This window comes from Manacus vitellinus, unplaced genomic scaffold (assembly GCF_001715985.3).
Source record: "Manacus vitellinus isolate BGI_N305 unplaced genomic scaffold, ASM171598v3 scaffold_11_pilon, whole genome shotgun sequence".
Classification (NCBI taxonomy): Eukaryota; Metazoa; Chordata; class Aves; order Passeriformes; family Pipridae; genus Manacus; species Manacus vitellinus.
In genome coordinates, this window is record NW_021938895.1 from 20,323,163 (window position 1) to 20,350,475 (window position 27,313).

At 38.4% G+C, this 27,313-nt stretch overlaps 1 protein-coding gene across 1 annotated transcript in view; it reads left to right on the top strand.

Moving 5' to 3' along the window:
• AGPAT5 (1-acylglycerol-3-phosphate O-acyltransferase 5) overlaps positions 1-23,734 on the top strand; it is a 54,381-nt gene extending 30,647 nt beyond the window's left edge. The window contains 3 exon segments of the mRNA XM_008925856.4: positions 5,092-5,253; positions 19,343-19,466; positions 21,169-23,734. Of these exon segments, the coding sequence (XP_008924104.3) occupies positions 5,092-5,253; positions 19,343-19,466; positions 21,169-21,394 (512 nt within the window). The 3' untranslated portion in view covers positions 21,395-23,734.
• Positions 23,735-27,313: the final 3,579 nt, after the last annotated feature.

Below are 27,313 nucleotides of genomic sequence, written 5' to 3' on the forward strand. Positions count from 1 at the left end.
TGGATTTGAACCTGATACACCTAGTTGTCCTCTCCTGGTGGAAAGCAGGTGTCTGGGTAAGATGATTCCAGCAATTGCTACCAGGATGGGCTCTCTCTTTCTCTGTTTCAGCATGGTTGACAATGCCTGTGTTTCTAATGGGATGTCTTGCAACATTCTTGTAATCAAATATTTCTTCTTCTCCTCTCTTGAACAACTAAGAATGTGATGTCATGTGTTTTTGCTCCTTGTCTCCTAAGCTTTTGCTTTCCGTATTCCAGTATTTAAGTATATAGACAGCAATCAAGTTCGCTTTCGTTTTCCATTGTGTGAGAGTAGCCAGCTAATGTGATTCCTGTCTTCAAATGTGATGCAGTCATTCAGTTGACTTACATATTGGTGAGCCCTTTCAGGCTCTGATATATGAGTTTAGGCATCTTAAAAGTGCAGGAATTGTCCCACACTAGTTAGTGGGCTTGAATTGCTGAATAGTATCAATTTTTAGGTGGCACTCATATTTTCATGGGGATTTAACTAATCTTGTCATGATAGAAGTGGTAATTTTTATTGTATCTCATTCAAACTGTGAATCTTTTAAGCTTGGATCTTTTTAATGGTATTGGACTATAGAACCAAATATCTATAAAACCCCACAAAATACATGATTATTATTTTTTGTAGCAGCTTCTGGTATAAAATTTATTCCATTTATATGTACCCATGTAGTAGATTTCTCATCATTTTGTAGTAGTCAGTCATAGAATCATAGAATATGCTAAGTTGGAAGGGACCCATCAGAGTCATTGAGTCCAACTCATGGCCCTGTATAACACACCCCAAACAACCACAAATTTCTTAGGTTTTATAGTATGAATTTTATCCCAAATGTTAAGAAATGGTATTTTAAACAATTGAAAACAAATAGGAATAATCCAAAACCCTCCTACTCATAATATTAGTAACTCTTAAAAGTCAAAACCAAAGGGATCAGAAGCTTGTTAAATTTAACTTGGCTTATTTTTGCTGAACGAAGACAAAACAATCTTCCCTGGAAAAAGGCATTTATGGAATTTTGCATTAAGGTTTAATTTCTAACAAGGGTCATTTAATCAGGCAAACATTTCAGGTATTCATTTATTATCTTTCTTGCTTTTATGTAGAAAAGTTGCTAATGTAAGTGTTTTTTAATGCTGAGTTTATCTTGACGAATATCGTGCTTTCTGCTAAGATGTTTTTCTGTGCAGGATATGCTTATCTCAGAATTGCTTTTACAGGTCGTATAAAAAAGAGGTGTTTCAACTGAGCTAATCGAAAATGTTTCCCTTTCAGTTGGCATTAGTTTTAGATTGTATTCTAAAGCAATACAAAGTATTTAATATCCATAAATGTTGTTTGGAACTGTCTTTAAAGAAAGTAGCTTTTGGTGATCTTTTTTTCTATACTTCCATGTAAGCAGGCTTATTCTAAAAGTGCACATTGAGATACGGAAAAGAGAATATAATTTTTAAAAAGAGTGGAGTATGGACCTTGAGTAGCATTTGAGACACCAGCTGTTAGGATGAAGAAAGGGTTTCTGTTATTAAAAGTCATCCCTAGAAATTAAGTTTAGAAAAACAAGAAGCTACACTGTATTTCTGTAGATACCCATGACAGAAGAAAGTGTAGCAAGGTGTGGTGTCTCCCATGTCTTGCTGTGGGATGGTTATACTCTTCCCGAGGTTACTTGCATTTCCTGTACTTTAGTTCGTGGTAAAAGAAAAACACTTTTTACAAGAGCATGCAGTTTTTTAATACTGCCATCAGCTGAGTCCTATTTATGTAAGTCAATGGAATACAAATGGATGAGCTCTCCCACCATATGTTATTTTATGAGTCTAACTCTGGTTTCAATAAGTAAAGCTTCAATCACTGGAGGCGTTCCAGAAAGCTAGTGGGAACTCAGAGTTGGGTCAGTATTTGGGACAGCACGCATAACTGCAAAGCTTTCAGTCTAATATCATCACTGCATACACATTCACATGAAAAAGGAAAGATTTAACTGGTATTGAAATCAATTTTCAATTTTTCAAGGTTTTCACCCTGGTTCCAGTTTTTGTGTTATTTTCAAGTACGTGGTTTTATAGGGGGGAAAAATCCCTCAAACTAATTCTGACATCCACTTTCAGTGAGCACATAACTTTTGTTGATGAAATGTAGTCATGCTAATGTAATGCAGAGAGTATTCTTAATTTAGAGCCAGGGTTTTTTGTTGTTTTCATTTAAAAATGTAGTGTGTGCACATCAGGGGTACAAATATGACTAATGAAGTCCAAGTTTGAAAATGTGGATGGCCTCCCTGTACTGAACTGCTCTGTGAGCAGATGAAGGGAAGAGCAGTCTTCTTCATAGAGTTGTACTTAGCTACTATTATATGTAGCTTCACCCTGAGGGGTTAGATAAATAATGTTTTGTTTGGTGGCTTTTTAGGTTTTTTGTGTTTAGATGTAAAATGCAGTTCTATAGATGTTAATGATTTGGGCTTTTGTATTTGCCAAAGTAATTATTTTATTTCATTCAGTTTTCTTGCAGACTTTCTGAAGTAATTCTGCATCTTACTATGATGTAGTAAATGTATGATATTTGAAGTATCATTGCTCATCATATTTCTTCAGGTTTTCACTTTTTTTTTTTATGTCTGTTTATCAATCGAAAGTTAGAAGAGCAAAGCTATAGCATTTTAAGGTAGAGTATTACATTATTAGTAGTATCCAGTTCATTTTCTTTGGCATTTCAAGTAAAATATCATGACCTCAAATACTGTGATGGAGGTTCTAACTTAGTATTGCACAACATTAAAAACAGTTTAAGCACAGTGTGTTTTGTGAATTGGATGCAGGCAGCTTGCCAAGGTAACTATACTGTAACTACTTGGATTTAAAATCTGTTATGTTGATTTTAGCAGAGATCATCAAGTAATTGCAAGAATGTGTGGTAATGTTTTTATAAAACAGATTCTTTAAAAAGATGTGCTGAACTTGCTACATTCAGTTTGTCAGTATTTCTGAATAATGAATTATGGACTTTATTGATTTTATTTAGATACATACTCATTTTGTCCTTAAATTCTCAAGAGTTCACTGGCAGCATGTGGAGTAAGAGTGGCTTATTCTACAGTTGCACTTCACAGGTTGTCACTGACCATCTTCATCACCAAAATTGGCCATGAATTAAGAAAAACTATGCAGTGAATAGTCACAGATTAATAATTAATAATTTGTCTAGAGGATTCAGTTCTCACTGAAGGATATTTTCGCTTTTTCTTCCTTACAGTAACAGTTTGGTTAAGGGGAAGATGAGTTGGGCAGGAAAGGAATTATAGTGTTTTTAGAATAAGTTTGGGAATTTGGCTGAACAAGAGTTGTGTTGAGTGTAATGTCAACACTAATAGAGTTGCTGACAAAACACTAGAATATTCAATGCTTCATTTACAGCATAAACATTTTGAAACATAACATAATTAGATGTTTGATGTAACAGTTCACAAGCTAAGAAAACACTACCACCATGTTATGCTTCAAAATATTTACATGATCCATATAACATTTTGCATAGACAGTTATCGCTATTGCCAGTAAAGCATAGAACAATGACTTCAGAAGGAGTGCTAGTAAACACCCTTTTATCTCTGTGTTCAGTCAAGGAGATTCTTAGCAAATATTAAGAAATCAAGATAATGATTTATACTGAAATTTTCAACTCTTAAGAATGTTAGAGCAGTTTAGAAACTGTCTTACAGTGATGAGTAGATATTTTCATAATTTTAGACCAAAATATGCTTTGCCCAGCAAGGGAATTCAGTACAAAATTGGGACATAATATGTAATCCTTTGAATTGATTTTGCAAGCAGAAAGATATCAAAAGCAATATCACAATACTTTTGTTTAGAAAAATTTCTGCATCATCTATCAGGAACCAATAGCACCAGTGGATGGTTCTTTAAAAATGGACTGAAGAGTAAACCAATGAAAAATAGGCTAGAAAGGAAAAACCAGAATTTTATTCCAATACTTCTCTATCTTCTCTGTTGGAAAGATAGATATCCTATAGCAAAATAGTGACAATTTTTGCATAGTGTGATTTTTTTTTTTCTAGAAGCCCTTTCAAGTAAGCATGGAAGAGTTGTGTCCAGGTCATGAAAAGGTTTTGGGTTTGGTTTTGTTGGTTTGCTTGTTTTCATTTTGAAAGTCACTGTGTATTAAAATTCTGGAAACAGAATCAATTCTATAATTTTGAGCCCAGTGTATTTTTATGTTCTAAAGTGTGCTCTGGTGGAAGTGGTCAACTGAAGCAAAAATGGAAATACTGCTGTTAAGACTTGCAGAGTGACATTAAACCTGACGTTCTTTTGTCCTTGTCATACCAGTCTATGTGTCTTGGTCTGGAAAAGTTAAAGACAACAGTTGATTTCTCTCACTATGAATTTGTTAGTAACCAAATCAATTGTAATAGGTTATTGCAGGGAAGCAGAGAAGATTTCCTCCTTAGTTTTGGTTCTCAGTGCTGTATTTCCCCCCCCCGCTAAGTTTTCTGCTAGGACTGTGAGTAGATTAGGATTCAGTATGTTCTCTAAATTGGCTTGTCCTTGGGAAGTAAAATGCTGGATGAGCATTAGGCATGCTTAAAATTCTCTGTGCTTATGCCTCACATGCCAAATCTGTTTCTGATGCAGAATTTCAGGAGGTGATGCCTGTGTGTTTAGTATTTCTCAGCTAATTTACTCTTTTTTTTAACCTCAGTTGGGCACACATAAACAGTAAAGAGAAGTGCTGTTTTGTCACTCATGAGCCACATTAAAACCATTGCTGCTTCTGGAGCAGGAGCTATAAAAAGGGCTCTTTTGTTGAGCAGCCTTCCTCTCCTTAATATCCTTTGGGATTTCTGTTTCATCTTCGACATGTGTTCAGTAGAGCATATGCAGTGTACACACATGAACATTCTCTCAACTGAGAGTTGAGATTGAACCTTTTGTGGTTTTGAGTGGAGATGCCTGAACTTCCTTGGCATGATGTTCCTTTTGTGAATGTAGTCCACTTTCCTTTCAAATACTGTAATTTTTGATTTTTTCCCTCTAGGACTTGCTATATTAAAGCATGTGCTGACACCACGCGTGAAGGCAACTCATGTAGCCATTGACACAATGAAAGACTATCTGGATGCAGTGTATGATGTGACTGTAGCTTATGAAGGTACTGTGGACCACAAAGGGCAAAGGAAGCTGGCACCATCTATGACAGGTGAGTTGACTGATGTCTTTTAGACAGGCTACAGCCATATACAGAACTGTTCATATACAGAATCAACCTCAGGTGCTTTGTAATGCTCTGAAGGTAATCTCCACAGTGCTTCAACCATCTTACCATCATTTAGTAGGGCATCGTTCTTCTAGGCCTTACTATAGTTACCTGTGACATTCCTGCCCTCCCCTTCCCTATTCCAATTCTGCAAGTGGTCTTTGGAGTCAAAGTAAACTTGGAGCCATAGGCAGCAGGTGCCATTTACCTTCGTGTTTCTTCTAGCACTGGGATTTGGCATTATCCTCAATTCCCTCTGCTGTGCTACATATGTGTACAGGTACATATGTACATCAAATTGCTGAAATGTGTATTTTAAAGGGAAAATGTGTAGTAGTAGTATTTTACTGGCAGTTTTTCAATTTGCTACACATACCCAGTGACCTTACAAACAATTAACAGCATTTTATGGAAGCAGGCTTCACTTGCTGTAGTATTTTAAACCACCTACAGCACCTTAAGAGAATCAGGTAAATTAGTTTTATGTTCCTTGAGTAATCTAACCAGAAAACAAGTGCTGGGGTTTCTATAGGGGAAAACTCTGGGACAGAGCACTTCAGGGTTTGCTGTTTATTATGCTTGGTAGATAACTTTTTTTTTCTACATAATTCATTTACCTGCACTGCTACTGGAGGGCCAGATATCATCTTTCTTTCCATTTGTAGTTGATGTGTTACTCAGCCATATCTGTGCCTGACTTTCTGTTGCTAGTTGGCTCAAAGTGGAACTTTTGAGTCTTTTACAAAAACTACTGATACCACGTGGGGGAAAAAAAAGCCACGGTAGTTCCACAGAGCTGTTCAGAATTTTGAACAAGTGTTGACTGAGGGACCTGGAGGATATGTCTTAGCTAAGTCCCTGCTTCTTGGCTCACCCAATGTCACTGGGACTTGTTCCTTCTGCTGCTAAAAATAGTTTGTAGTGTGGCTGTTTCCATGTCACTTCATTAGCAAGTGTAACTCCTTCATTAGCACATGAACTACTTCCAGGTGCTATGTGATTAGAAATTCTGCAATTGTCTATTTTTACATTTTCACCCTGTTTAATATTCTTTTGGATAGGTGAGCAACAAAACTGTTAACACTGTATATTGTTAGCACTTGTATAGTACTGTAAGATCTTAGGATGGTTTTACTTTATGCACAGTTTGTTCCTAATGGACATTTTTTATGGTTAAATATCCAAAGTGATTTCAATTATTTAAAGTTTTTAAATATTTTTTAAGTGCCTTATGACTCTTTTACAGTACCCTTTGAACTGGGCAGTCTCCCTCTTGTCCCATCACCCAACAATTCTTAAGACCCCCTCAAAACAAGTAGGATTGTTTCTCCTTCCCTGCAGCATATCTTGTTTCATGACTTAATTATTATGCAGCTACAGCCATTCTCATACTGAACTTCTCACTGCCTGATGGTTAATTAAACTATTAAAATGTCATTACCTAACGATAAGATGGCAAATGTTCAAATTCCTTATAAGACCTCTTCACCTATTGAAGTTTGCATGAAACATGATATAATTATGGAAAGGGAACCAACAAACTGAATTTCCCTGTTGGCTGTTTCTTGTGTCTGGAGTCAAACAATAATCAGGCGTTTTGGGATGGCTACTCCACATCCAGCCTTTTGGAGCCTCCATGGCAGGCAGTCCAGGCGTATCTTTCAGCCAGACTTACTGTTAGGGCTGGGATAATTAGTGTCTCGGCCTTGGCTAAATACAAGGCAGTAATACAGAATGAAGTACAGCCAACCAGTTGTTACCCATTACAGAGCAGATAAATTATATATCTATCCAGGGCATTCCATGTGATTGTGGCAGTCACATGTATTCCATATAATATAAATTATGTAGATTAAGAACACTTTATAAATTACAGTGTGGAACATAGTTGTCATTCTTTTTGGCTCTCCAGACACAAAATGGGAGAAAAACAATTTCTGTTATAAGAGATCAAGATCATTTCACCATTTGTTATCCAGAAGTCTAACAACTGGTGTGTTCAGAAATATAACAAGAATTGAATTAGGCATACTTATGCATTCAGCATTTTTTAGCATTATTGCTTTTTTGCAATACTAAAATGTGTTATGCATGCATGAAAAGGACATATTACTTCATATTTGTGTCCGTGCTGGTTGAGAATTTTGTTTTTCATTCTCATCGGAATAAAATGGCAGTGCAATCCTGGTAATTTTTAAAAGATAAGGTTGACATGTCTTTTTGAATCTAGCAACTCTGACTGAAATTTATTACATGGAAAACAAACTTCTGATAAACACAACTTTACTTGAGGACTTCATTTCCCATACTATGCCATTTCCCATGTGAATGAAATCTGAATTCCACATAGATATAGTGTGTTTCTTGAAATACATTTTACTTTCAGTTCTATAAATCTCAACCTCAGAAGGACCTGTACCACTTTTGGAAAAACCCATACTAACCTAGGACATGGTCAGCTCTTGGCTGCTGTCTTCAGCAGTAAACAAAGCAGGTTAAAAGGAACATTTTAGGTATTATGGGGAGTACTATCATGCTTTGTCTGATAACTTGTGTTAGCAAACTGTAAATGGGAAAGAACTTCTGAAGAAAAAGTGAATTGCATTTCAAATTTTGTAATATGCAACTCTAGTTTAAACAGTCTTTCTTTGAAAAATTGGAATTATTTATTATTTAGGCCAGCAAGCTTAAATATCATGATGTTGACTTGCACGACAACATTAAACCAAAGCATAGTATACTAGCAACTGAAAATAGGCATTCACCATCAGAACGACAGTGAATAACAGACATACCGGATAACATGGTGCCATTTTAGAGCAGGCAAATTATGATAGTATATCCTTTCAAATGTGTTGAACTTTTTGTCACTATTTATGCATTTTAATGTTTTGTTAGCATTTTCCAGCTGCAAGTTGTTTGTTTTAGAAGAGATCAAATTTGATTGGTCTTAGACAGGGACAAAGGTTAGTTTAGCTTTAGACAGGGATGTTGCTTTCTGCTGTTGCTTCACATCCAGTTGTGACCAATGGATGCAATTTTTTTCCTACCATTTATTCATTATTGATTACTTTTCCTTACAACAAGTTTGGATCTTGGTACATTTCCAGTGGAAATTTTCCAGCACATGGCAACCTTTCCAAAGAATAGTGACTTCCCACAGATTGTTCCCCTCTCACTACTGAAGATGGCTTGTCCAGATCATTAATGGCAGAATGTCATGGTCCTGCTTGGGGAGGACCATGCTGCTAGACAGTATTTATTGTGGTCATTAGAATAAGATGCAAATGATCATATTCGCACTGAGGCACAGCTGAAGTGCATCTCAGGTACTGAATTCTCTAAGAACTGTTTAGAAGGGAAAAGGAGGAGGGGAAACCCTTGCATTGAATTTATTGATACTGTTTTACTACACTATCATCAAGTTAAAAGTAGAAACAAGTTTGGGAAGAAAGAATGAGATCCTAGTTTTCCCCCTGCTGAATAAATGTCCTAAGAGTTTACATCCAACTTGGTCTGGTGTTAAGGGGCAGGTCTTGTGGGACATGGGAACTGTTATCATTCTTGCACCTGAAAGAGCATTATATACACATCTACATCTTTATTATTCTGCCTGAAGGCTTTAGCATAACCAGATGGTATTTATCTCGCCATTGTAGATGAAAGAGTGTGTGAAATAGCAGCATGTGACAATGATAAACACTGAATAAAAATAGCAAGTATATATAGACTCTGTCTTAAAGAAGTCAGAGGAATTCTTGAGAATTATTGACTCTGCGGTATATCAGGCTCAGAACAAACACTTTGAAAGCATACGTATGTGTGCATTTCTGAAAATCTGTACATCACTTTGATCAGTATAATTTGCGGAGGTCAGACTGGCCTAACTTCCCTAGGGGAAAAAACCCTTTTCCAAAACTTGCACTTTTGTTAGGACCCAGTTAGACAGTGAAGTACAAGAGAATAGAAAACAACTGGGGGAATAGAAAACAGTTTTTGTCTGGACTGTGGCCCAGATTTGATCACATCCATTGTCTTTCAAGATCCAAAGAATGATAACAAGCATTTGCTTATAGATGGGTTGAAAGAATTAAAAAGCTAAATTATTAAGCTCCTAAACAGTAACAGGAATGTAAAACAGTCTGAAGTAAGTTTTATAGTGATGAAATGGCTAATTGTTCAGATCTCTGCTAGCTGTCTTTCTTACTGCATGAAAGAATATTGAAAAGTAAATGTCATTTATTTTACAGTAACCAAAGAAAGGATGTAGATTAGAACTGAGGCTGGACATCAGCTCTTGTGAAATTTGTATCAAGTGTACAATCACTTTTTAGTATGTACAGGAAATCTCAAATCAAGAACCTGTCATTCTGCATCTGTTCAAGCAGAATTTAAGAAATAACTACCTTTCATATTTCAAAATGTAAAATTTCCCTTGATTTTTTTGGAGGAATTTTGATAACAACGCTAGTTGGCAGCATAGTTCTGTGGGTCTTAGGCTAGATGATCCCCAGAGGTCTTTTCCAACCCTAACAGTTCTTGATACTCTATCATACTTTTTTCCTTTAGTGGAAAAACCCTAGGTTTATTTTGTGCAAAATGTCAAAATAAAACCTTTTTAATATCATGATTTCGCCAGGTACCACAAGGTAAGTAAATGGTCATTCAGTTTTAACTGAAAGCATTTTCACTTGTTCTTTAGGACTAGATCTGTCATTTTAGACCCCTTGTAATTCCATATTAGATACAGTTTGCGTAAGATGAAAACCTGCCTGTTAATTTGTGGGTGACTTAACTTGAAATGGCACTTTCAACACAGATGTGGGCATATGCATCAATATTCTGCAGATAAGGACAGTCTGGGTAAATGCAAAGTATTTTCATACTGTAAGAGTTAATCATTGCACTTCTGTTCAACAACATTTCACTGAAGAGCAGCATCAGTTTAGGGGAATGTTTTCAAGCCTTGCTGTAGTTCTTCATAGAACTCCAGAATCAGAGAAAATGAAAGTCAGTCTGAGCATGAGTAGCACCTTTGTTTCTTTACCTATCTCAAAACAAGGACACAAAGATGACTGTATTTGGAGTTCCTGTAGCCCAGTTTCTTGTCCCTACCAACAACCAAACTCAGATGTCTAAGGAGGAATGCAAGATTAAGGCGAGCCTAAATGATTCTTCCTTTTCCAAATCACAAATACCTTTGGGTGCTGCATCTGTGTGTTAATAACCCCCCTTTGGTGTGGGTAATATCCCCTCGCAAAATCCCTCCAAGCCCCAAGTGTGTGTTCCTCTGAGTGTAGGCCAGGACTTGTGTATCTCAGTTATTCCCAAGCAGCTCCTACTGAAGGTAGGCATCCATAGGTTCCCTTTGGGAATTTGCGATCTGAAAGCACACAATTATCAGAAAACTTCTGCTACACAAAGTGACTCTTGAAAGTATTTACACCGGAGATTCATAAAGTTTCCCTGCACCCTGGACCTCATGCACATGTGAGAAGCAGCATTCCACTCCCCAGGCAGCATTTATTTACAACAGCTCGAGGAACTCCTGATCTTTATGCAAAAGTGTATCTGAACCCTGAGGATAACAAAAACAACTTTAATTTCTTCACACTGTCAGGTTTGGCCAAAAATATGTTGCTGCTTTGAGAGACTGTGTTTATTTTTGCTTTTTTGTGTATCTCGGTCGTTTTCTTCTGTTTGTGGTACTGTTCTCTGTTTATCAAAACAGACTGTCTGAAAGAAAGGCAAAAACATCAATATAGCACTACTGGCATAGTTCCTAACAGATCCTGTTTTTTTGCTAGAGAGAACATTGTTTTGAACTGGTCCACTCCTTGTGTCTTCGCTTGCCATTTTTTTTTAACTGCATAGTTCAACATTTTTTTTTCCCCACTTCTGAAACTTTAAAGAAGTTCTGAGGAAGACACAGGGATCTCCTAAATTTGCTCATTTTCAGTTACCAGTGGTGGAATACCCTTTAGATGTAATCCACAGACCTAACCTGATCCAGGTTCTGTTCCTGGCAGCCTGTTGATCGAAACAGTTAAGCTTTTGTGGGAAACCTCCTGCTAACTTGGCCAACATACAATATTCACATATTATTATAGAGCAGTACAAAGGCCAGAGTGCATCTGTTAGAATAACAGATTAAAGCCACTCAAAGATTGTTTCAGTGAACTATAATATGCAAGTACTGTGGGTCTTCATCAAATACTGTCTTGGATCAGCAAGACAGCTTAAAGTGACACTGCTGCTCTCCAGTACTAATATCTGTATAGAAAACTATATGTACCACATTCTAATAATAACTTTAAAAGATTCTTTAGATCTGGGCATCTTCAGGAAGGTACAGACAAGTGATGATTTACCCTTGAATTTGCAGGATTTCTGGAGCTATATTTCTGAACTGGTATCTTCAGGATTTATATATATATATTTTATTTTTTTTAAGCTGTCATAACCTTTTTCTGTGGCCTTTTTTCTGTCTTTTCTGTGGCCTTCTCTGAGTCTGCCACATCCTCCTTCAGCTACAGAGATCAGAACTGCACACAATATTTAAAACGTGGATTTATAATCTTTTCTGTATCTTTGCCCTGTTCTCAATGTCCTTCCTGGTGCTGCCCAGTATTTGGGGGATTTGGGACTGCTGCTGCACAACTGAGAGGATGGCTTCAGGGAAGGGTCAGCAACTCCCAAATTGTAACCACCAATTCCAAGTTAAGCATCATGTAATCAGAGTTTAAGGGGGTTTTTTCCCCATGTTTGTTTACACTGAAGCTTGGCTGCCCCATTTTCACCCTGTTTGTTCAGCTTTGAGGTCCTTTTGGAGTTAAGCCAGTGTTTGACTACCCATAAGAGCTTAGGATCTTCTGAAAGAAATGTGAAAAACTGGAGACTTCACTGTTTGCTCCCTTCTTCAACTCATCAGTGATGACACAGAGTAAAACCAGTCCTAGCATTGATCCCTGGAGGACCCCGGTTGTCAAATGTTTTCCATCCTTAAGTCCTTCCATTTGCTTCCTCTCCTTTAAGCAGCTTTTGGTCTATAAAACATCATTTCCTTTAATCCCATGGCAGCTTAATTTCTTTAATAGCCTTCAATGTGGAACCCTGTCAGAGGCTTTATGAAAATTCAAATATATCACGTCCAGTGAATCCCCTTTATCCGCCTGCTCCTTGACACTGTTGTAGAAATCCAGCATATTGGTGAGGCAGGATTTCCCTTTACAGAATCCACACCAATTTTTTTTCAACAAACTGTGATTATCTCTGTGCTTAGTGATCTTATTATAGACCCTGCTATCTTACGCAGGGATGTAAGACTCTTCAGTTTGTATTTCCCGACATCATCTCTAAAGCTTTCATTTGTAAAAGGGAACTCCCCATTTTTCTGGCACAATGGTTGTTTGTGATGATACGTTACACATCTTTGTTTTCAAAGTCCAAGTTTGAGAGCTTTTGGATGAATGCTGTCTGGTCTTGGTGACTTCCTGACATCAAACTTATTTATTTAGTCTAATACTTTCTGTCTGTTTACTTATTGATCTAGTTCCTTTGAGTGATCTGATACAAAGAATGCAATGGGTGCAGGAATCAAACAGTTTCAGCAAGGAAAATATTGCAAGCAAATATCTGAGCTTCTCTTGCAAGGGCTTATACTTTATCATGAGTGCTACTCTTCACACCTTTGTCCTCCAGCAGTCCCACCAGTGACCTAGCTGGTTTACTGCTTTTAATATATTTTAAAAAGTTAAAATAGAGCACCCTTGCCATTTTTCAAGTTTCTTTTTGGTCCTTTTAAGTTTATGTTTACATTTGGCATGAGTGATTTCTTGGCTTTTCCTTATTTGGACAAGCTTTCCATTCCTCAAGGAGGAAAAGAAGGTAGGAGTATAGTTGTAGCCTCCTTAATTTTCCCATTAAACCATACAGGTGTTTTTCAGACCCATGCAGACTTTTCCTTTTGCAGTGTTATATGTCTTTTACATGGGTTTTTATTGCAAGTTTTTCTGGGGTTTGGTATTTAGTGTTCTGGGGGTTTTTTACCAGTCTCTAGGTTGCCTTCTTTTGGACTGTTTCTTTTAGGGTATTTTGACACTTTGCCTTTCCTCCCATTACATAGTTCCTTTAATACACAGAATCATTAAATCTGGAAAACCCTCTAAGATCATGAAGTCCAGCCATTGACCAAATACCATGCCCACTAAACCATATCACAAAGTGCCACGTCTGTTCATTTTTTGAACACTTCCAGGGATGGTGAATTTACCACTTCCCTGGGCAAGTCTCTTCCAATGCTTAACGACTCTTTTGGTGAAGAATTTTTTCCTTATATCCAACCTGAATCTCCCCTGGTACAAGTTTAGGCCATTTCCTCTTGTCCTATTGCTAATTGCCTGGGAGAAGAGGCCAACCCCCCAAAATTCTGCATTTCTATGCAGATTCTTTCTCTACAACACTGAAATTAATTGTATTGTGGTTCCAGAGCACTTCTTACAAACACTGTGCACCACTCAAGACCACACCAGAAGTGGCATCTTTTCATGTGGGTTTTGTTACTAGTTGTTCCAGGAAACAATCTGTTGGGTTTTTTTTCCTCTGGTGTTTTTGTCCAGTTGTTTGGCTTGATTTGGTTTGGGAACTTTAGGTTTTTTTCCCTGCTCATTCAGATGAAGTATCGATGCAGTTCAATAAGCTGAAATCTCACACTCCTGCCGTCAGTCCTTAACTTGCAGGTCTCAGTCTGGCTTCACAGTTTCTGCTCACTATTATCAAACTTATTGGGAAGTCATTTAATATTTTTATCTAATATGTATTTTATTAGAGCCTAAGATTTCCATGCAAAAGGATTTCATTGTGCTTCTGTCTCCTTATTATAGAAAGCTATTATACTTTATATATTCATGCACGGTACTATTCCCTTACTTGTAAATCCTCTTCTGTCATTCCTAGAAATCCGGTAGCCTGGTAACCTCCTGCAAGGCTCCTGGGTACTTGCCTTACAGGGGTGATCTCTTGGTGCCAGTAATTCTTGTTCTGTCTTCATATTTAGGCATCTCGTGTTGGTACACAGCTACATGTGTGTTGGTAAACTTCTGAGTTTTACCCTCACATTGAATTTTATCCACATCCACCTCATGCCACATCCCTTTGAACAGGCTGCTTTTCCTGACCTTCAGCCTTCCCTAACTGCCATTCCAGACAGTCTCTAACTTTTTCAGTTTTTGCAGCTTCATAATGATTCAGGTGCATCCTGTTTCTCACCTCAGAACATCCTCCAGCCCCTAAGTCACTTATGCCATGCCCCTTCTGGATGCATGGAGGCTCTGAGCTCTGTGTGCATGGCGGGCCTTGCACAGGGGATTGGCAGTATTCCTGAAAGGGCTATTCCTCAGGTCCCAGGCTTCCCTCCTGGCCGTGAGCTTCAGTCAAGCCTGCACAATACCCCCTGCATGCTTCCCTACATCAGCAGTACCTGCAGGTACTGGTGCATCCTGCTCCTCCACTGCTGCCCAGGTTAACTCCACTGAGCAACCTTTGCTGGCCCTGGATGTTTGCTTTCCTGTCTGGTGCCACTTTGCTGTACCGCTGCTTTATTTTGTTAGAGCAAGTTGTGAAATAGTTTCCTGTCAGCTCAACTTGAGGTGATGGAACACACAAAGCTGAGAAACAATGCGGCACTTAAATTTGTGTTTGTTTTTCTGTTTGATTGTAAATTTGGTGTACAAAGTAAATGGAAGTAGAGAGATGGGATTTTTTTCTTTGAGGAGGAGATATTTTACAAACTGCTTTGGTAGCTAAACACTAAAGTCCTGACTAGTGAAATTTAAAAAGTGGAGAAGAAAGCATCTACAGTTCAGAGAGGAATGTCTTTGCTGTCATGGGTTTGCCTGTAAAACTATACACACCACAACACACAATGTTCTCTTACTGAAGAGACATACTTTTAAACATTTGAAAGGCTAGTTAGAATAAATATACATTATTCAAATTTCAGATTTCTTTGATATCACTATCAATTTATCACAAACATTACTGAAATCTGTTAAAACAGGAGAGAATTGTGGACTGTTTAAGTGAACATGACGATGTCAGGTTTCAGTTTGTCCTTTCTTAATTTTGAAGGACTTGGCAATAATTACATTGCAGTAAAAGAGCCAATGTAAGAGGTTGAAATCTGAGCTACTTTATTGCCGTCGTATTTAAAGTGCATATAAAAATAGACCTCATTAGTAATTGAAAACTGGAGTATCTGCTTAAGTGTAATGCCACTGTCACAACTTTCTTAAGGGGCAAGGCAAATGGTTTGGAGTGGTGGAATGAACCTCTGTGGTAGTATTAAGGGGAAGGTGGTCTGAGGCCATTTGTATGTCCCTTTTCGGTTAAGATATGTCTATGCTTTGGAGCTTCTCTTTTCCCTCAGTTTCCCTGGTAATACTGGTAATTCCAAACAATTAATTGGCTTCTGAAGGTGAGGAGTTGAGAACTGTTAGAATTTTGTGGAAGCTCCAAACATTGGTTTGCAATTAAAAATCTTGTGAATCCAATTCCTTTCCTGGAGACTGCTGCACCTCCTTCATTAATCCTAATTCTGCACTGAATCCTTCAGCCCTGTGTTAGTGTGAAACCTGTCCCACAGAAGGAAGGACACAGTGTCACAGTCTAAGGAAAAAAAATGCTCAATCCACCTTATTATTTTCAATTCCTTCCTTCTGCTGTGGTTGGCCACTAGAAGCATTATAAACATTCTGTGCTTGTATCTGTTATTTAGCCAGATAGAAAGTTTTATTAGGAAATTATCTCCTACACAAAAGTCAATCCACTTGGCTCCCACACGAGTTGTTAGCATTAATTTAACCCAATTGGTACACAATTCTTGATTGGCTAATGCTGTCCCCAACATAATGTTTGCTTGTAATGCATGGTTTGCACTTATGGTTTGTCTCTTGAAGGAAAGTTCAGGCTTGCTTGTTCCTGCTGTTAATTATAACAAATCCTGGCAAGTTTAGGAATCTGAAAAGCCTGTAAGATGTTGGCCTTAAGGGCTAGTGTCCCTGAAGTTAGATGTAATTTGAACATAATAAATTGCTTCAATAAGATTTTGTTTCTTAGCTTAATTGCATAAGTCTTTGGGGAGTTAAGCTAATGTGAAATTAGGAGTCATGGGACCACCACTAACCTTTAGAGGTTGTGGTGATAAAATCCAGCTGTTTCTTCTCAAAATCGACCTCAATATATTGTCCTTATTCACTGGTGTTCTTATGTGATTGCAGTGACATTGTAGATTGGGGAAAAAAAGTTGGATTAGTTGCATTAAACCCTGATATGAATTGGATAATTAAAGACTAGTCAGATTCCCTGATGTGCTTGATTGCATGCATTACGGTATTATCTGCAGATGTCCTGGTTGCCCAGACTTTGGATAAAAGGGCCTTGAATTGATGTGTGGGAATCATGACCCTCTCCAGGGGAGCACCTGCAGTAGCAGATCCCACAGCCTTCAGTGAGGTTGTACTAAGCTCAAACTGCAAGGGAGAGTAAGGCTGTGGAAGAAAGCATTGGCATTTACAAAGGTGGGAAATTATGACAAAGTTTTAGGATCTTCACATATGGGGACTCAATTTAGATTGTTTGAAGAAGACCAGAGTGGGAAGTGGTAAGAGTCAACTTGCATTGGAACTTGGGCACAAGGTAGAAAGCGAGCAGCAACTCTCAGGTATTTGTGGAGGTTTTTGGCTGTCCAAGCAGATTTGTAGAATCGCTACATTTCAGATTGGGATGGGGGTAAGGTGTTTCTTTTGAAATACTTATGTCTTGAATTTTGATTGGCTTATAATTTCCCTTAATAATTTATAACTGAGGTTATAAGTAACGTCAGTAAAGACTTGTTTGTTCCTATGCAGAGCAACCTATGTGCTATGAAGCAAAAGAAACATACAGTAGAAAATGCACAGAATGTTTCAAATATCTTTTAAAGCTGGATCTTGAGCTCTAGCTGAATATGCATACCATAGATGCTTTTTATAGGAGTCTAGTGCAAAAAAAGACTGTATCATCTGGCTTCCAGGCATTTGTTTTCTAGATACAGTTCTGCATGTTGTTAGAATGTTCCACTTAATAGTAATGCCATTCAAAAGAGGATTTATACATCAGTGAACATCATAAGTGTTTAAGACATGGATAATACATCTGTCATTTTAAAATATTAATAGTATGCTTTTAGGTGATCATATAGTCAATGACCTTCATGTAGGGGCCTGGATAGTATCCTTGGAGAAACAGACCTGGAAAATCCTTTCTTCTCATTAAAGCAAGAGGAAAAACCTGCTTTTAGATAAAAGAACTCTGATTTCTTTGTGGTTAGTAAAAGCATTGCACATAAACCTGAAGAAAATGTCTACCTGTACCGCCGTTCCGGACTCCAAGTACTTAACTTGCCTGTCATCTAATAGCTGTAGCTAGGAGAAGGTTCTGCCAGGAACTTTCTGGTGCCAGCTGTGTTTGCTGCATGGCTGAGGTTGACTTGTGCCTGCTGGGAGCCCTCAGCCATTTCCCCAACTGATGGTGCGGGGCCGTGTTGCTCCCTTTACGTTACGGTGCAGTTTGGTGAAGGACTCTCTTTGCCTGAACTCTAGACAGAACCACACACAGCACCTTACAGATTTGTGCATCAAACTGCCTTGAGACTTCAGTGATCTCTTTATCTCTTCTCCTTCCCTCCCCCTCTGCAAGCACACATACACATTTGCATGAACAGGCTTTTAAAATTCCTTAAGGCAATTTCTAGTATATGATAAGGACTGCTTTTACAACAAAGTCCTTCCAAATCAGTAATCCTGTAAAGATGAAAAATAAATACAGGGATATCTGCTTTGGCAGACAACAATAAAGATGTACATGCCACAGCAATTATTTTGCACATTCATTCCTCAAGATACCCCTAACAGTTACGGGTCAAAGTCTTCTGTACATCTGCACTGCTGTCCAAACATGTCAACAACCTAAAGGGACCACCCTCTCTGTGTTACATTTGTTGCTTGTCTGTATTGTAGGAAGGCACTTTTGGTCCATTTCCAAAATATGAAAACTGTCCAAATTTCTGAAGACTTCCATCCTCACATCATGCATCTCTCTCTACAGAGATGTCATGGTTACTGCAGCACCCCTTGCTACTGGTAAATGCAGATGGTTACCAATACACACTGCACAGGATTTCACAGTGGTTACAATAAGCATAGTATTTTACAATATGCAGTATATCACAATAGTCATGCACAGTATTTTCACCACTTATTAGTTGCAAGAAATCCAACAAGGCTATTTGAGTAATGGGGTTTTGTTTTTCATTAATGCTTGCTTGGTAAATTTTTCTAGGGACAAATTGAGGAAATGGGGGAGGGGAATTACAATAGGGCTGTCTCGAGCTTTGTAAGGCAGAAGAAAAATGAAGGGATGAAAAATAGAAAGATCATTTTTTTCTGAGTCTTTTGCCCTGTTTTACTTTGTAATTATAGATTATTGCTTAAACTGAATCATACTTTCTTCTGGAGATGCTTTGGGACATCACTGTAATTCCAATCCAGGAGCAAAGAAAATTTAGATTTTAAAAAGGACAAGCAAAGAGGACTACTAACAAGATTGCAGGATGGATAACTACAGTATCAAAGTTACTGCATCCCACACTACTGAATGAGTAGATTGCTGCTGAGGTAGAGCATAATGTTTTCAAGCACAGCATTTTACAGTTAGCAGGGTGCATTTTAGGACAATTCTTCCATGTTGCACGTGATCTCTGGGGCCTTTTGCTGAACACCTGCTCCTACAATGGTCCACTGTTTGAAGTGTGTAGGCCAGGTGGTTTCTAAGTTCAGCGAAGTGCTCAGGATCTGAACGTAAGGAGGGGAGGCTTTTGAGCACTGAAGTTAGGCTTCCAAGGCACGCACAGACCAATTTTTTTGGTGTATTTTAGACAAATAAATGCCCTACAGTGTTTTTGTGACTCAGTTCTGTTGTTTTGCTCTCTTTTTAGAGTTTCTTTGTAAGGAATGCCCAAGAGTTCATATTTTCATTGACCGAATTGAGCTGAAGGACATTCCAGAAGAGCAGATGTATATGAGAAGGTGGCTTCATGAACGTTTTGAAATAAAGGATAAGTGAGTAGAATATGTAGAACTTCCTGTTTCAACAGTCTGTCTTACTTCTTTTGTATTAACAGATACACCCTTGATTTCTGTGTTACCAGCAGTACCAGCTTTAAGGCTCTCTGAAGAGAGGGTGATGTTGGTATTCCTGTGCATATAACATATCAGAACCTTCTGCTTAAACCTTTTGCTCAGGAGGTTGGGATTCCTGGGGTTTTGACCTTCCTTAGATTGAAGAGGTGTGAGTCTTGTGTTCCAGGCAAGACTCCTATTCATTTGAATACTCCGTTTATCTGCTTGTAGTTGAGTCCTGTATAGCCAAGAATGTAAGATGCCTGTGGTAGGCAAGCAAAAAAAAGCAGTGTGATTCTCTCCTTGTAGTCAGTTTTAAGTTGGAGTTAAAGGCAGGTCTTGATCTAATCTCTTCTGCCAAAATTGTTTACATGTTTTTCATCCAGACATCAACTGGATAAAAACCACAATTAACCCCAAAATCCCTACCTTCACTAGGGAAACAAGGTGAAGTAGAAGTTTCATTTGTCCATTTTTTAATTGTGGCAGAACTGAAGTGCCTGGCTCCTTCCAGCATCTCCAGATAAGCTCACTAGTGAGCATATGCAGCAGATCCTAGGGGACCTTGTTCTCTGGAAGGACTTTGTACCTCAGTGTGGGATTTAAATATTGTTTGAGAGATGATGGTTTTATTTGCCATTAAGTCCAACTTAAAGAGCTGCATCTGTTTACTTTCTAAATCTTTGAATACTTTATGTGAGACAAAAATTTCCCTGATTCTTCAGTTATGTTGTGCTTTAAAATTGTTCTGCCAATCTCACACTCCATGGTAAAAAATGTATTCATTTCTCCTGTGAACTTCAAATTCATGTAAAAGTTAACATGACTATCTGTAAGCACAGCACTGTTACTAAAGTGTCTTAGACATTTAAAATCACTAAAAAACTTTTCTTCACTTTAGAAAGGAAGAAAGTCTGAATTTAATTTATATAGACAAGCAGGTGATACATAAAATAAAAGACTGCCCAGTGTCTATCCCTTTAGTTGTCTGGTGAAGACAAGCAAAACTGAACCCTGATTATCTCTGTCTCATTGTAGGCTCTTGTTCACTGGAACATCTTTCCTGGGACCAAAGGAATCTGTCAGGCAAATTTAGGGATAGTTAAAACCCCAGAATTTCCAGATCCATTTATTAAAGGTTTTTAAAAGTAGGAGGAAAAAAGTTACCACTAAACCAGTGGTGTAGCATCTTACTCCTGCATGTTTAGCTTCCGATGTATTTAGCGTCTTGTGAGCCCTTGTTATTTATTAGTTTATTTTATGAAGATGTTTTTCCTCTTCCTTGGGTGTTCAGTGATTATCTGTGTGTTGTTTTGTCCTACAATACGGCTCAGTGCTATGGGCTTTTATGCTAAATGCTGAATGAAAAGGATTCTTTTCAATTTTTATGTTCACTGTTAAAATTAGTCCCCAAGGAAAATATACCTTTATTGCTTACAAGCGTTCAGGTTGAGTTCTCTGACACACAACATGTTCATAAGGTGTAGTTGTTGTTTCAACTTGCTACAGATGAGCTGCTACACATGGTGAGATCATTTGTTAAATAATGTGTGATTAGAAGCAGTTACTGGAGGAAACTAAGGTGCTTAAAATGCCTTACACTCCTGTATGACTTTAACCATCTCCTTTTCTCTGCTTTTAGGTTACTAATAGAATTTTATGATGCAAAGGATTCTAAAAGAAGAAATAAATTCCCTGGAAAAAGTGTTCATTCCAAACTAAGCCTCAAGAAAACTTTGCCATCTTTGCTGTTTTTAGGTGGCCTGACTGCTAGTATGCTTCTGACAGAATCTGGAAGGAAACTTTATGTAAAAACATGGATATATGGGACTTTAATTGGCTGCCTCTGGGTTAGCATTAAACCATAAGCAGATGTTAGTCTCCAGTTGGTGAAATGTGCAGTCTTTTCTTGTACATTGCACCAAACCTTTTCCTGACTTTATAGAAAAAAAAGTGTAAATAAAGCCTTATTGGTCAAATATTGGAAATAATAGATTTTGTGACTTAAGCCTCTGTGTGGTTGGTCTGGGGAAAAGTAATGTAGATTTTCAGATTTGCTACTGATTTTTGCTGGAATAATGACAGATAAACTGAGTCATATGATAAATTGCTTTCCCCATGAACTAACATCCATCTCTCTCTGCAGATTTGAAGAAGTATGAATTATGCATAAGGGTGTCTTAAGTGGACCTGTGAATGTATTTACAGAGCTTAATTTAGAGTATATATTTATTCTTCTGATATTCATGTTGAATTTTCATTGTTCTTTCGTGCATTGCAGCAGCTCAGTTGCATCTGTCCCAGCTGTATCACAAATAAAATCAAAACTTCTTTTTTTTTTTTTTAATTTTGCTCTTCAGTTTTAGCTAAATACTGTGTTCTTTAAAAGGGACTGGGTAAGCTAGCAAATCATGAGATGTTACCTGAAGCAGAATAAAATGTTCCCGAGAACTACTGTTCATGGGGAAGCAGCTCTGTTTATCTAGTGCATGATTTTTGATTATATTGCAGTATTAGGTGATTATTTTACATATGCAAAACATTAAATTGTACTGAGCAAACAGTTTATTTTGCGCACCTTGTGTTTGTGCATAAAAGGAATGTACGTGGTGTAACAAAATGTTAAGTTTTTGTTTCTGGCCTAACCAGACTGTAGCCTCCCTTGTGTCTGTTATCCCTACCACCTCAAGTGTTTCAGCTGAACTCACAGACCTTTCATGTGTACGTGCCATAAGCAGAAGTTTCCTGTTACCTCACAATTTTCTGGAAGCAAACTTTGTTGTTTGGGTACTGCACAGAATTATTGTAACTCCAGGAGCATAAGGGTACGGTAACAAGGAACCTTCAGGTGTTCCTGCTAAATCCCAAGCATGTGCCTTTCCCACTAATCTGATTTAGCCTGATATTTCATAACCTGGCAGTCATCTCCATGCTGTAGTATCACAGTAAGATTCACAGTCATTCTAGGTGATGCAGACTGCAGCTGGATTGAAGTTACAGGGTCAATGTATAAGATTTGCACAGTAGACTAGTAGTGAACAAAATGCATATCCTGTCAGTATTTCACCTGCTTGAAAGTATACTTTAAAAAGCAAAATCAACAAACTCTGACTATCAGAAAGTCTGCGATTCCCAAGGCTGGTATTTTTGCTGGGGAAAAGCCATTTCCTGATATCCAGGGAACAGTCTATATGTACAGCAATGGGGTAGGAAAGAGGATGTATTTTATCTTCTTCCATTAGGGAATTGGACTCCTTGTATCAAAATGAAAGAACTAGAAAATATTTTTATATAACACTTGCAAGCTTTAAATGTGCATTTCTCTCTAGCTTCAGTATGATTTGTCTTGCTTTACAGTCCATTGTGAATTAGACATCTCTTAAAATTACATCTCAGTTTTTCAGATTCCATCATTGCCAGTTAATTAAAGATACGGCTTTTACTGTGTGTTTTTCTTTTTTTTTTTTTTAACCTTATAGAGTAATTACAGTTATTACAGTTCCACCTTAAAATCATTCAGTACAACTTTCAGTTTGAAGTTCTGTGTCCTTCATAATGGATTTTGTCACTGGAGTTATTTATATCGGTGATTGATTCAGGATATGTTGATGAACCATTTTAAAAACAATGACTGGGAACAATGTTGAAAAACAGTATTGTTATGAGGCTGTGAAACAGAAAAAAAAAAGCCATTTTATGTAACAGCCAAATGTGCTTACACGTAGTTCTTCCTATTCTCAGCTGACTGTTACCAGTGGGTATAACCAGAAGGCAATGTTCCTATGTTAGTGTGATTTTTTCAGTCATGGAATGAAATTTTACTCTGACATGACTAAATTTCTTTGTAACAGCTAAGAATAACATTTAATTATACATCAAAAATAAATGCAAACCGCTTAATTCATTTGTAGGAAAATAACTGCTATTTTGGAGAGCCTAATTACCATGAAATACTGGATCACTCTTGCTGTGTAAGTACCAGGAATATAATTGACACAGTGCAGCAAACAAACAGGATGTTTATTTTGAACCTTATCCTCTCTGTTAATCTTTTTTTTTCCTTGCCATTCATTTATAAAGTTTTGAAACTGTAATTTGCTGTTGTATTTGGCATTGGGAGTATCACATGCTATTTCTAAATATGCACTGATATTAACTTGAAATATTTCTTCATTAAAATAAGAAGAGCCAATGCTCATTCAACTTTTCTGTCCTGTCTACTTGTTCAATTTTTTCTGCACTTTCATGTTTGTAGCTTGGTTAATAGGAACTGCTTACACAAAGGCTATGAGTGTGGTTTTAAATCCTTGATGGAAAAACTTGTGTGAGAAGCAGTCATTTGAAAAAAAACAACTTTGTGATTTTTTTTTCCCATGCAGCTAGAAATGCATTAAAATTTATTTGTGCTTGTTCCAGTGCAACACACCACCAGGTGGGTCAAACTGCAATAGCTTTTCACCCATGAACACCTGCACCAACTTCACAGGCTTAGTAATGTTCATTAGTGTGCAGGACCACAGTCCTGTCCAGGAATTGACCTCGAGGCCTTGGCCTGACACACTGGCAGACAGTGTGGACAGACCCAAGGGGAGGGAAGAGGTATTGCAAACAAATACCTGAAGTATATCTTGGTAGCAAATGCCACCAAAGTTTTAGTGATGTGTTAAATCTCAGATGGACCTATATTTCAAAAACCTCCTTTGCCAGCTCTGTCAGTGCCTTTCATAACAGCAGTTTCCCTCTACACAAGTACTGCTCTGTTCATGTGCATACACAATATGTAAAACTTGCAAGACCACCACTATGTGCTAATTCTACAATGATATGCTTGTGTTTACTTTTGGGGAAAGGCTGGTAAGGAAACATTAACTTAAATAACAGAGAACACAAAAAGTGAAGTGACAGAAAACATTGAGTGATAATAGAGTGAAGAAATTACTGAGGAGGACATGTGAGGGGCTCTAGCCTGCTGCAGTCCTTTGCTTGCTCCTCTGAAGCATTTTCTTACTGTAATACTTGTTTTTTCTCCTTTCAGTCAAATGTAACATAACTGTAAAACTTCTTTTAGTACTTAAAAATTGGCCCCTGATTATTTTAGCATGCACAGAATATATATACTCACTTCAAGTGAGAGAGAGATAACGAGTTTGGGTTTGGATGATGAAGGAGACCAGGACCAGGCTTGGGATTTTTGTTTTAGTGTTAAAAATTTAAAAAAAGATATTTCTCCCACCACCACCTCCAAATAAAAAACCACTTTTAATGACAGAAATTTCAACCATGCCCAGAAAGGCAGTAGAAAACCAGCTAATAGGTTCAAGATCTTGGCACCTGCTTTATAAAGGCTTTTCCTTTCTAGAATTGGAAACCACAGTTTGGTCCTAACCTGCAGTTCTAGGTCACTTTTTAGCAGAGCGGCTGTGGTGACAGGGCTTGAAGCAAACACAGTGGGGTTGCTCTTGTCCTCATTTTCTTGTTCGTGCCTGTCTCATCAATTTGGAGCTCTGTGGTCCCAGTGAAGTGAGTTGCACAGTATGCTGAGCATAAGACAAAAGAAGAAATTGTTGTTTTAAGTTTGTATAATGGCAAAAGTCACACAAGTAGAACAAAACACAGAACAAATCCAGAGAAGGAAAAGCAACGATAATCTAATTTAAAAAAAAAATAAAAATATTAGAAACATCAGCTCCAGTCAGGCATCACTACATCTGATTGATTCCAGGGAAGATTTGTTTTCTGTGTGAGGAGCAGTATCCTGGTCAGCCTATTGAGTGTACCTCCTACCTGTTCAGTTTGAGTCCCAGATCTGCAGCCCTACCCCAGGCTGACTGGTCTGTTGTTTTCCTAATGAGGAGTCCCTCAGCACGTCTAAAACTGATGTGAATCTTGGGTTTCCTCCATTCTCCTCCTGGACCTGAAGAATTTCCCTGTTTGTTTTCACTCTGATAAGCTGCTGACAGATAAGCCACTGACACCCACCTCTTTCAGGGCACATCCTCCTTAGGAGGACTGGCATTTGGTGGGCAGAAGCCAGTGGAAACGCTGGAGTCTGTTGCTGGTGGGCTGGAAGGAGGTGTTGCTGGTGAGAAAACGGTTGTTGAGCTCTGAGCAACCTGGTCTAGTGGAAGGTGTCCCTGGCCATGGCAGAGGGGTTGGAACTTTAAGGTCCCTTCCAACCAAAACCATTCTGGGATTTTGTAACATCTGTATTTGACATCCAGGATGGATCTCACTCCTGTCTCTGCCAGAGTGTGCTTTTCACTGTTAGGCAGTTTGCATGGCTGTAAGTAAATGCAAAGACTAGATGTACCCCTGAAAAATAGTGACTTGTTCCTGGGTCGTATTTGTGATGTGAAAGTTCAGTTAGTTTTGCCTGTACAAACTATTTCACAGCCATTCTGACTGTGAAGGACATTTTGATGCCTCTGTTTGCGTTCTCTGTATGACTTATTGGAACCAGAGCCTTCTCAACCTGTTTGCCTGACTGGCCCAGAGAACCTACAGAGGATGCTGATGTTCAGGGGCAGAAGTTGCTGCCAGTTCTCAGTGGCCGACAGAGCTGCTGGTCTGAGCTGCCAGGCTCCCCACAAAGCCTCTGCAGAAAACAGGCCCCTCAAGTCCCAGTCCCACCACTACAGACTAAGACAGGCATCACCATCACTGGGCTGCCAGTACAAAGGGGTTTGGAGAATGGTAGATCCTAAAACCCTCTTGGTTTGTTTGCAAAGTATACAAGATATGGTGTTCTCTCCATAAGGTGGGCTGGGGCTCATTGGTGCTTTGAAACATGGATGAGCAACAAGTTGGAGGGTTATGCCTACTTTTGGGCATCAAAGCACAGTCACTGGAATGGAAAGTAGGACATATGGTCTCAACAACTCCTGGCCTGAGAAAGACAAGAGCTGTTTTACTTTCCCCAGCACTCCATATCCTCAGGGCATCCCCAGTGCTGCTTTTCACCTCACAAGGTTGGAAACTATTTTAAGATTTGTAGGGCCAGCATGACTGTAACTGGTGCCAAAGACACTGGCTGGGTGTATGGATTTCTGCATTCAGCTTCAGCCCTGGGGCATTTCTGAACTGCCCTATGAACAAGGTGGAACCAGAGATGGCCCACAGCTCACACCAGTGTGCAGGCAGCTGTAGCCTCCAGGCTGTGCTTATAGAAAGAGGAAAATGGGAAGGGTTCCACCCTAAAATGCCATATTTTTGAAGTGTCTTTCTATGTTAGGAGTGAGCCTGACACTTCATGGGCACTAGCAGACCTTGTCACCACTATGGCTGTTGTGGTCCCACACTCCACACCAAGGCCCTCCTTCCCTGTCTCCTTTAGAGACATGAAGGCTGAAATTGCCAAAGCAGTTTTTAATTTTTGGATATAACTGGCCCCTGGCCTTACTCAGCTGTGCAACAATTTCATCCATTTGGGACCACAGAGGAAACAGCTACAGAGAATTTAATTTGCAGTTGGCCAAGATGGGAGAGTTGACACTGTAATGATCCCAAAAGTATCAAATGCTGTTCAACATTGTTAGGCACAAATAGAAGAATATGCAGAGTAATCAAGGCTGAAACCTGAACTGGAGGTATTAAGTTAAATTACTTTTCATGCTGTATGCATAACAGTCCCTCGTTAAGGTTGTCACTTATGGTTTAACAGGCATTTGCATTTCCTATAGTATCCTATTGCACTTTTAGCATAAACACTGTAGGTTCAGAAAATGGCATTGCCTTTATGCTACTTTGCACCCAAGTTTTTTAAAGTCTTGTGTGATAAAGAGGCTATA